At 39.1% G+C, this 11,476-nt stretch overlaps 1 protein-coding gene across 1 annotated transcript in view; it reads left to right on the forward strand.

Moving 5' to 3' along the window:
- Positions 1-11,476, forward strand: part of dym (dymeclin) — a 162,439-nt gene that overhangs the window by 20,349 nt on the left and 130,614 nt on the right. The window contains exons 2-6 of the mRNA XM_062031332.1: positions 298-490; positions 4,208-4,260; positions 4,329-4,422; positions 4,546-4,682; positions 10,593-10,665. Of these exons, the coding sequence (XP_061887316.1) occupies positions 351-490; positions 4,208-4,260; positions 4,329-4,422; positions 4,546-4,682; positions 10,593-10,665 (497 nt within the window). The 5' untranslated portion in view covers positions 298-350. The remainder of the gene's footprint in view (positions 1-297; positions 491-4,207; positions 4,261-4,328; positions 4,423-4,545; positions 4,683-10,592; positions 10,666-11,476) is intronic.

The following is an 11,476-nucleotide window of genomic DNA, read 5'->3' on the forward strand; positions in this document are numbered from 1 at the left end:
AAAAAAAAAAGTTATATTAATCGAGATCGGATGATATGAAAAAATTAATTGTGATCTTTTTTTTGCCATATCGCCCGGCCCGACGTGAAGTGTTGGGTGTCAACAAGGGGTGGGCTTATTTAGCTCAGGGCGTGTCATAGGTGGAGGTATGTGCAAGTTTCCCCTCGTGAATTCAAAGGTGGCCGTTTCAGCGCCTCTTCTCTCAAGCACAACGCAAACAAGTGAGGGAGACGATGGATTTGTTCAACACATGTAAGTGCACTTTGGTCATCTTTTGTGTGCTCTTTACGCCCGCAGAAGTTGGCATATGCCCGGTGAACCAGCATTGAGGTGTGAGGCTGACTCTGGAGATGGGAGCCAATACCAGCCTTCTCAGTGACCTGCCCGACAACCCCAGCCTCAAGGCTTTGGTGGGCACGGAGTCCATATCGGAGAACGACCCCTTCTGGAATCAGCTCATCTCCTTCACTGTTATTAGTCCCACAAGCAGGTACAAAGCATGCACACGCTGTTAAGTTTAGATATTGCATGTTTGGAACTTTTATCATTAACTGTACATGATTGACTTGCTTTCGTGAAACACACAGCACGTTTAAAGGAGAGTTATTTTAAAATTCCTATCCAGGATCCTCTGTAACGCTTCGGACAGGATGTTTGCCGAACCTTTCACCACCTAAGTAATGATTCATCAGGTTTATTTGTTTTGGCTCTGCCTGACTAGTTAGCCTTTTGCTCTTTTAATATGACGAGTAAAAAGTCAGAGTATTATACTTAATCTTGAATGATGCACTGCAATTGTACACCAATGCAAAATACTGCACAATCACAATAATGAATGATGACATTGTATTAATGCCACTGTGACAATGTCAGTCCAAACTGAGCAGGAATAACTTTGTAAAGGCAGAATATTTGATGCTGCTCTTGGATTGGATCACATTAGATTTGTTATTTTGTACATGCCATATTTCCTCAAATAATAGTCCCACTCCTATTGATGCTGTGTCTCAATTTGTCAGTGTGCCTCCTTAAATAAAGTTCCATTATTTCTTCATGATTTATGGGTGGAAGTGTGTGCATCATATCATACCTTAACAAAATAATATAAGATATACTGTGAACATGTTATGGATGTAATGATATGAATATTTCATATCACATTTATCGTGACCAAAATGATCACAGTTATAATTTGTTTAGTATGCATTTAATTTATTTAGGAAAATCACACAGAATATTTATTAGTCCAATAAAATAATAGAATAGAATAGAATAATCCCAACTCCAAACCAATCCCAGCCCCGCAACATTTCGAATAGCACAAATGAATAATATCAACAACAGTATTTATATTAATTATATGGTACTAACGTCAATAACACTGATCATAAACATTAAACTATGCGTAACATTATTATCGCAGTATTGTTGAATGTGCTCAAAAAGTACTTAAACACACTGAAATATTTTGCCCAAATAACTTTTTTTTAATAACTAAAATAAATAGACACACTGTTGGAACCCAGTATTTTGCATATTTTGTGTCTCTTATAATTCGCCGATTGTGTTTTAGTTTCAGTATTTTATCTGTTTTGATGGCTAAGCTTTTATTTTTTTAAATATTGGTTTGTACTGTAGCACTTTAAGATTTATTTATATAAAAAGTGCCTAACAAAATCTATTATTATTATTTATTATTTCTAGTGGGCGTTGTGTGGCTTCCTGTGTTCAGCTGTCCTTGAACGCACCATAAAACACTTCTGTCTTGTGTTCCTCTGTGTATAGATCGATCACTGCGTTCTAAGAGAGCGCATCTGTAGGCTAAATGTGCACAATTGAATATCTTAGTTGTTTAGACAGCAATGTGTTTACATAAGTTTCGATTGTGGTATGTAGTTTCTTAATTCCTCTTGTTTTCATATTAGTATTTAAGCGAGTGAGCTGGCGCCAGTCCTTGAGTTTATCAAAGTGCAGTTATCAATCACGGTTTTTCTGTAATAATAATTTAAAACGATAATACAGTCAAGAGTTTTACCGCAGTTATCATTGATACAGTTTATTGCTACATCCCTAGAGTATGTATACATTGGAACCTTGGAATTTGACCACCGTTTTTACAGAAAGCATTAAGGACCACAGATGTCAATTAGCAACTAAGGTATAATCTGTCCAATTTACAATCTGTTAATTTAAATAGTTCATCAATGTGCATTATTGGGGATGGCGTGTCTCTGGTGGTAAAGCGGCTGTGCCAGCAATTTAAGGGTTTCAGGTTCGATTCAAGCTTCCGCCATCCTAGTGACGCCTGTTGTGTCCTTTGGCAAGACACTTCACCCTTGCTCCTGATGGGTCGTGGTTAGGACCTTGCATGGCAACTCCCGCCATCAGTGTGGGAATGTGTGTGGGAATGTGTGTGGGAATGTGTGCGGGAATGTTTGTGTGAATGTGGAAGAAGTGTCAAAGCGCTTTTAGTACCTTTTAAGGTAGAATAGCGCTATACAAGTATAATCCATTTACCATTATCCTGAATAAACTAATCCAATTTTGTTTTGGTTTTATTTTTCTCGTGTAAATTAAATACATCATACATATCAGAGTTTAAAGACATCATAACTTTTTTCAAAATTATACCTGCCCAACTTTTACACTACAGAGGGGTCCGAGGCCCACTGTAATAATAACACTTAGTTAGTAATCTTACTCTTGACTTTAATCATATTCCATAAATATATCTAACCTACTTATAGATTACCGGGTTAATAGCATTGTCAAATGATATGAAAGCATGTGTTAATCAAAAATATTATTAAGGCTGCCTACAAAAATAAATACTAATCTAATCTACTAAGGAAGGGAGTCATGAAAAATGCATTTATATATTGATATGCAGTGCTAAAATAGATAAATTCTCTCTGCCGGCAAAAATATTTGTTTCTCAGCTGTGGTCTGTATTGGCTGCAGCGGTACTTAGTTGTAAAACACTTTTCCACCACTTGCGGTAGTAATGACAATCTCATACAGAAATCTTGAGCTAGTTTCTTAAGTGCAAGAATTACGACTAAAGTGTTGAAGCTGTATTTTCCTTTTGACTTTAATTTCATGACAGTTTAGATAAAAAACACATTAATTATTAATTTATTTTTATTTAAAATTTTAGCACAACATATTTGTATGTGAATGTATTTTGCGTCAGTTATTTCTGAGTTCCTTCTTATGCAGTATATTTGGTTAGTACTGATTTTCCTTTTAGTGTTAATATTTGAGTCACCCCCAGGCCCATCTGTAGTGGAAAAGTTGGGCACAAAAGGTTAAGAAACCTTGCACCAAAGTATATTCAAGCTTAATTTCTGGTATTCTCCCTTGAAAATATATACTGTAGTGAAAATGGTTGAAGGTTACACTCACTTTTATGAGATACTGTATTATGCACATATGCCTATTAATTTGTGAATTATTTTAAATGTATTCGTCATTCATAAAATGTAAGTATAGGCATAGTGTATTTACCTACATATCTAAAAGGTGACCAAATTACGCACGTTTGCATAATTTGTATAACAAACACCACGAAAGGATGCCTTATTGTCTGTTGTCTGCTCTGTCGTCCACAAGTTCGTGCATGTTTTGAAAGTTAAAAGTCAATTGTAAACTTTTCACTGTTCAAACACATTGCACGTAGTATATCCGCACTTTCGGTGAGAACATTTTGTAACTGTTGGCGATCTATGGCGGTGATTTTTGTCGGCAAATGAGTGAATAATGTTATGTAATTATGTTAATGTTTATGTAAACAAGGAAGTGAAGACGTGGGGTGATGCGATGGAGACATTTGATTGGTTGGACAGTTTTCATTGTGTTGTTCGGCCAAAATCTGAGGTGAAATTGTGGGTATTGGACACATTAGCGAGGCCGCCCATAATTCCCGGGAATTGGTTGTATATGCGTGAAATGGTGGGACCGCAACATTTATTAAGAATGATTCTGTACAGATATATAGAGGAAGTGCTACTGTATGCAGTGTGAAACTTTTCCAAACAAAAACAATTATTTGGTAGAAAAAAAATAAATAAATAAAATTATAAAATTGCATTTGTATTATTAAAGGCTTCACTGTCTAATAAATAAATGCCAGGTACTCTCTGCAGTTGAGTGAATAGTCAGCCACTGTATTAGACAAATCTCTCGTTTTGTTTTGTGCTTTAAACAGTGCTGACTCCAAGTTGCTGGAAGAAGCTGTTTTACCGCTGGCCAAGCTCCTAAGTATGTTGCCTCTCTTTTTTATATCAATTGATGAATGTTTCAGGACCTAATATTTCTTTCCTTTTCAGTTGAAAACAATCCCAGAACAGGGAACTTTGGTGCTCTGGTGAGAATATTCCTGGGAAGAACCAAAGAACTGAAAATCTCCACAGAATGCCAAGAGTGAGTGTTAATGTGTCTAAGATGCTTGAGTTACTAATATAACAACATGGGAGAGGTAGACCTTTGAAACAAAGTCAGCATGAATGTTGATTTTGACTGATGTGCTCCGCCTTTGTTCCACAGTCAACTGTTCATTTGGCAGGCGCACAATGCTCTCTTTATGATCCGCTGCTTGCTCAAGGTGTTCATCCGGGAGATGAGCGAGGAGGAGCTGCAGTTGCAGTTCAGCTACCAGGAGAGGGCGCCAGGCTCCTGTGGTGGTGAGCACTGTGTCTCTCTCCCTCATACACGCACACATAGACAGGAAGTTGTTGTCAAAGGAGGATGGAAACTGGGAAACAATCTGACATAATAATAATAATAATGACTTGTAGCAGCTGTGTTAAACCCAAAAGTGACGTATTCCGATCCATGACCTAAAACCCATGTCACAGCCAGTCAGGTTCTTGGATGGTTTTCCTCACAAAACAACATGTAGGCCCAAGCTTTATTCCCCTACCTCTCTTATTTGTCACTCTATTTATGATGCATTTAAGAAAGCTCGTATTGGAAAGACCTGCTTGGTGCTCGTAGACAAAAACATGGCTGTCAATTTCATGCGAGAATAATAAGACGTTTGACCGTAAACATTCTTAGCACAAATCTAATGTTTAACACTGTGTATTAGAACATATATAACAGTACGTCTACATAACAATTTCCATGCAGAATTGGTTGTGTGACAAACATTTTTTGTAGCCCTTAAATACAGTCAAAAATATGACAACATTGGACCCAAGACACATTGTATGACCTTTTATTTTGTTTCGATTTATCCTTGCAAAAGTAATGTAAATGAGAAAAATATCGGTATTTAGGTGTCACAGTCATTATTAAACATAACAGCACAATCTAAGTTCGGATGTTAAATTTTGTCATAAATGTTATCACTATACAGTCAAAAAGCCGAAGAAAAAGCAGTGCACATTTTAAACTAAGGTGTAGTAGATCAGGTGACATTGAGTTGCTTTTTTGTCGTACTTTATTTGTTTGGCTTCTGGATTCAGAGTATATCTTCTTTGACATTTTTTGGTTGACTTGTGAGTTATTTATCCGACTGAATTCCGAAGGCCCACTTTAGTCTGTAGCCTCTTTTACACCACAAAATGGCCACATCACAGCAATAAACACACATACTTATTGTGGCAAAGCGTCCTGCAAGAACATTTTTAAGATATGTACGTTATCATATTGACTGGAATGCAGTGTTTAATGTATAGTGCTAGGCTATTGAACTGACGGCCTGATGGCCAAATCTGGCCCAAGATTGACACCATACCAGCCCCCGAGGTCAGCTAAAACTTAAGAGACAAATATTTTTGCAGCAAATTCCTTAAAACACTAAAATTCTCCAGTTGTGTAGGGGAACTTGGGCCACTGTAAAGAAATTGTCAGATCCTTGTATTGACTTTTTAACTAGCTAACAATCATAGGACACTGGGGTCTAAACTTGGGATTCACATAACTGAGGCGGTCCTCATAGCACCGCTTTAAGTCCTCTCCTTCCTGGCAGGTACAACTTGTTTTCAATTTGTCAGTGAGGTGTTGCTGTAGCTTTGTTAAATTCAGATGCGCTCCGTAGTCATTTGTTCAACTTCTTTAGTTATACTTGCAGTGTTCCTCAAGGTTCCATTTAAGGTCCTCTCTTTTTTCTCATTTGGGCTATTCAACTGGTGGCCTGCGTGTTTTGTTAAAAAAAACCTGCAGAAGACTCGATTTTGCAGCAGATTCCTAAAAACACTATCAATTAATCAACGTTTATTTATATAGCCCTTAATCACAAGTGTCTCAAAGGGCTGCACAAGCCACAACAACATCCTCGGCTCAGATCCCACATCAGGGCAAGAAAACTCAACACAATGGGAACAACGAGAAACCTTGAGGGGGACCACAGATGTGGGGACCCCACCTCTGGGCGACCGGTGCAATGGATGTCGAATGGATCTAGTTAATAGTGTGAGAGTTCAGTCCATAGTGGGCCAGCAGGACATCATCTTGAATTAAGACAAGTCAGCAGCGCAGAGACGTCCCCAACTGATGCACAGAGGAGTGGTCCACCCCGGGTCTCGACTTTGAACATCTAGCGCCTCACCTGTGGTCACCTGATAACCTCTCCAGGCAGGAGATGGGGGCAGAGCAGAAAAGAGATGGCAGATCAACTGGTCTAAAAGGGGAATCTATTTAAAGGCTAGAGTATACAAATGAGTTTTAAGATGGGACTTAAATGCTTCTACTGAGGTAGCATTTCTAGCTGTTACTGGTAGGGTATTCCAGAGTACTGGAGCCTGAATAGAAAACGCTCTATAGCCCGCAGACTTTTTTTGGGCTCTGGGAATCACTAATAAGCCGGCGTTCTTAGAACGCAGATTTCTGACCGGGACATATGGTACAATACAATCAGGAAGATAGGATGGAGCTAGACCGTTTAGTATTTTTTACGTAAGTAGTAAAACATTAAAGTCGCATCTTAACCTACTCAGTGGCCTAGTGGTTAGTGTCCGCCCTGAGATCGGTAGGTTGTGAGTTCAAACCCATACCAAAGACTATAAAAATGGCACCCGTTACCTCCCTGCTTGGCACTCAGCATCAAGGGTTGGAATCGGGGGTTAAATCACCAAAAATGATTCCCGGGCATGGCCACTGCTGCTGCCCACTGCTCCCCTCACCTCCCAGGGGGTCAACGAGGGGATGGACAAATGTCACCACACCTAGTGTGTGTGTGACAATCATTGGTACTTTAAGTTTAACTTTAACTTACCGTATATTACCAAATAGTAGCCCGGGCGTTTATTTCACAAAATCGATTTTGGAGACAGGCGTTTAAAAGAAGCAGGCGGTTATTTGCACAAGGCTTTTAATTATTTTGCACCAGCCTGCACCAGGCCAATATTTGGTTACAATGGTTACTGTCCAGTATTTTTTTTTCGTACAAAAAACTTTAAATGTAAAAGCTATTGTAAACATACAAACAAAAAAAACAAGAGATCAACATGAGGTAGGCTATCAAAAGACAAGAGATCAACAAGGTCTCAACATGGCAGTAGTGCAACAATTGTCAAATAGAATACCGGTACCAATACTAAAAATAAATACACTTTGTAAATAAAGCAGCCTACCGGGAAAAATACAATTATGGTACCAAGTACTCAAGTATAAAACCCACCATCAAAACAGAACAATAATAGTGTCACTTAAATAAAATAAAGGCTACAGTACTCCAAGTCTTGAATAAAGCAGCATACAGGAAAAATAAAATTATGGTTCCAAGTACTCTATAAAACCATCAAAACAATAATACTGCAGCAAATGCAACGCCAGTAGCATTTTAATCTAAATGGACATAGGCGGTTATTAGGAAGAGGCGGTTAATTCACAAAATGGGGTCAGACCCCGGGCGGCTATTAGGACATGGGTGGTTATTTGCCCAAGGGCGTTTATTTGGTAATATACGGTAACTTAAGTGCACAGGAAGCCAGTACAAGTGAGCCAGTATAGTCGTAATATGATCAAACTTTCTTGTTCTTGTCAAAAGTCTAGCAGCCACATTTTGTACCAACTCTAATCTTTTATTGCTAGACATAGGGACATCCGAAAATAATACGTTACAGTAATAGAGACGGAACGTAACGAACGCATGAATAATGATCTCAGCTTCGGTGGTGGACAAAATGGAACAAATTTTATCGATATTATGGAGATGAAAGAAGGCTGTTTTAGTAACACTTAATGTGTGACTCAAATGAGAGAGTTGTGTCGAAGATAATACAGAGATTATTTACCGAGTTGCCTTGTGGAATTGTTTGGTGTCAAATGTTAAGGGGGTGTTATTAAATCGGTGCCGGTGTCTAGCAGGACCGATAATCAAAATTTTCCGTTATCCATGCGTTGAGTTGCTAAAAGTTAGTGGACATCCATTGTTTAATTTAATTTAGACACGCCTCTAGTTGACTACAATCTGGTGTGTTGTTCAACTTTAGGGGCATGTAGAGTTGGGTGTCATCGGCATAACAGTGAAAGCTAACACCGTATTTGCGTATGATTCCACCTAGCGGAAGCATATACGGTAGATGCTGAATAGTGCAGGCCAAGAACCGAACCCTGTGGAACTCTTTACGTTACCTTAAAGGCCTACTGAAACCCACTACTACCGACCACACAGTCTGATAGTTTATATATCAATGATGAAATCTTAACATTGCAACACATGCCAATACGGCCGGATTAACTTATAAAGTGCAATTTTAAATTTCCCGCTAAACTTCCGGTTGAAAACATCTTTGGATGATGACGTATGCGTGTGACGTAACCAGTGAAATGCAAGTATCGGTACCCCCTTGAATACAATACAAAATAGCTCTGTTTTCATCTCATAATTCCACAGTATTCTGGACATCTGTGTTGGTGAGTCTTTTGCAATTTGTTTAATGAACAATGAAGACTGCAAAGAAGAAAGTTGTAGGTAGGATCGGTGTATTAGCGGCGGACTACAGCAACACAACCAGGAAGACTTTGACTCGGATAGCAGACGCGCTAGCCGACGCTAGCCACCGCCCGCACGGATGATCGTGGTGAAGTCCTTCGTCCTTCCGTCGATCGCTGGAACGCAGGGGAGCACGGGTGTTGATGAGCAGATGAAAGCTGGCTGGCGTAGGTGGAGCGCTAATGTTTTTATCATAGCTCTGACGAGGTACCGCTGCTAAGTTAGCTTCAATGGCGTCGTTAGCAACAGCATTTTTAAGCTTCGCCAAGCTGGAAAGCATTAACCGTGTTTTTACATGTTCATGGTTTAATAGTATTGTTGATTTCCTGTCTATCCTTCCAGTCAGGGGTTTATGTATTTTGTCTCTATCTGCATTTGAGCCTGATGCTATCACGTTAGCTCCGTAGCTATGTTAGCTTAATGGCGTCGTTAGCAACAGCATTTTTAAGCTTCGCCAAGCTGGAAATTATTAACCGTGTATTTACATGTCCACGGTTTAATAGTATTGTTGATCTTCTGTCTATCCTTCCAGTCAGGGATTTATTTATTTTGTTTCTATCTGCATTTGAGCCCGATGCCATCACGTTAGCTCAGTAAATAAAGAGCTTCGTCGATGTATTGTTGTGGAGATAAAAGTCACTGTGAATGTCCATTTCGCGTTCTCGACTCTCATTTTCAAGAGGATATAGTATCCGAGGTGGTTTAAAATACAAATCTGTGATCCACAATAGAAAAAGGAGAGAGTGTGGAATCCAATGAGTCAGCTTGTACCTAAGTTACGGTCAGAGCGAAAAAAGATATGTCTTGCACTGCATTCTAGTCCTTCACTCTAACGTTCCTCATCCACAAATCTTTCATCCTCGCTCAAATTAATGGGGTAATCGTCGCTTTCTCTGTCCGAATCTCTCTCGCTGCTGGTGTAAACAATAGGAAAATATGAGCAGTCCTTCCTCCGGTGTCGTCACGCTACTTCCGGTAGGGGCAAGGCTTTTTTTTATCAGAGACCATAAGTTGCGAACTTTATCGTCGTTGTTGTATACTAAATCCTTTCAGCAAAAATATGGCAATATCGCGAAATGATCAAGTATGACACATAGAATGGATCTGCTATCCCCGTTTAAATAAAAAAATTTCATTTCAGTAGGCCTTTAACATACTCCGTGGTCACATTGATATGGGAAACGCACTGCATCCTGTCAGTAAGATAGGAGTTAAGATTCTAGAGTCACCATAGAGATGATCTTTGACTAGATTTTTTGTAGAAGGTTCTTAAAAAAAGCTGTGTGAAAAAATTAATAGACTAAACTTAAATGTCTACTATAGAAGACGCTGGTTCTGCGAAATATACAAAATAGGAGTAATAGTAAAGGGAGAAGTTTGGCTCCTCGGTCCTTAGCTTTATGGGAATGTAGCCCCCAAATCAATTTAGTTGAATATCCGTTCTTTAAGGTCTACCATCAAGGTGGAAACATGTCGGGTTGACTTGTTTATTCTTTGGTGCTTGTTGTGTGACTCACAGCCATCACTCACTTAATGCATTGTGCTATCTCTGTGAAAACACTTGCAGCTCCTCTCTGGCCTGGCCTGGCCTTTTAAAGGTCAACAGGGAACTTCAACTTGTCTGTTATAACGTCTACCACCTTTCTTACAGAATCAGGCTGTGTGGATCTCCTTGAGGAGCTCTTGGCCAACCTGGTGCACCTGATTGTTGAAGTACCCCTATTGTAAGTCGTCGTCTCCTTTCTCTCCGCATGAGTGTTGAACATAACTTTTTAAAGGTCAAGATGTGTAATAGAATAAGATGTTTACGATGACGATCTTTACCAGGATTGTTCCCACGCTGTTATTTTATAATGTCAGTAGTCTTGTCTGACATTTTTCATAACCAGCAGTGATGTCCCTTACAGAGTTCCTTACTTTTGAACTTCCTGTTTTTATTCATCTTTTTCATTTGTGTTTATTGGGTCCAGAATGTTAGTCATTGGCATGAAAATCTTTTTTTTGTAGGGTTGGCATCACTTTTGAGTGAGTCACAAAGCAGGTCCACGTCATGAAAAAAAGAAAGAAAAAGATCCCGCCTGAGTTTACTTTGAAATTACTCGGCCAGCGAGCTTGGCGCGTCGGAGCGCTGAGCTGGCTGCAGGCTGAGCGTAAGAAATGAAAGTGTTGGTTAGTTTTTACGAGAAGAAGAAGAGCAGATGTTGTGCCAATCAGCCGGGTGGAGGGAATAAGAAAAACATTAATAATTGGAAAAATACTGTCAGACCTTTCTTGGCATGTGTGTATGATGTACTAACCTACACAACTGTAGAATGTTCAACAATTAAGACTAAAGGAGCAAAAGTGTTGGGAACAATTGCCTTAATAACCATTTGTCTGAGAATGTGTTTTTGTCATTTCAAAACTGTGGAAACAATACAGTAAGTTAGTTGCCTATTAAGTCTTGCTAAGAAGAACAATCCCACACACTAATTGATGAATTAAAGTCCCTTTACATGCAAAATTGTATTTATGATGTTCTAACAATAATATGTG

Source organism: Entelurus aequoreus, linkage group LG21 (assembly GCF_033978785.1).
Source record: "Entelurus aequoreus isolate RoL-2023_Sb linkage group LG21, RoL_Eaeq_v1.1, whole genome shotgun sequence".
Taxonomy (NCBI): domain Eukaryota; kingdom Metazoa; phylum Chordata; class Actinopteri; order Syngnathiformes; family Syngnathidae; genus Entelurus; species Entelurus aequoreus.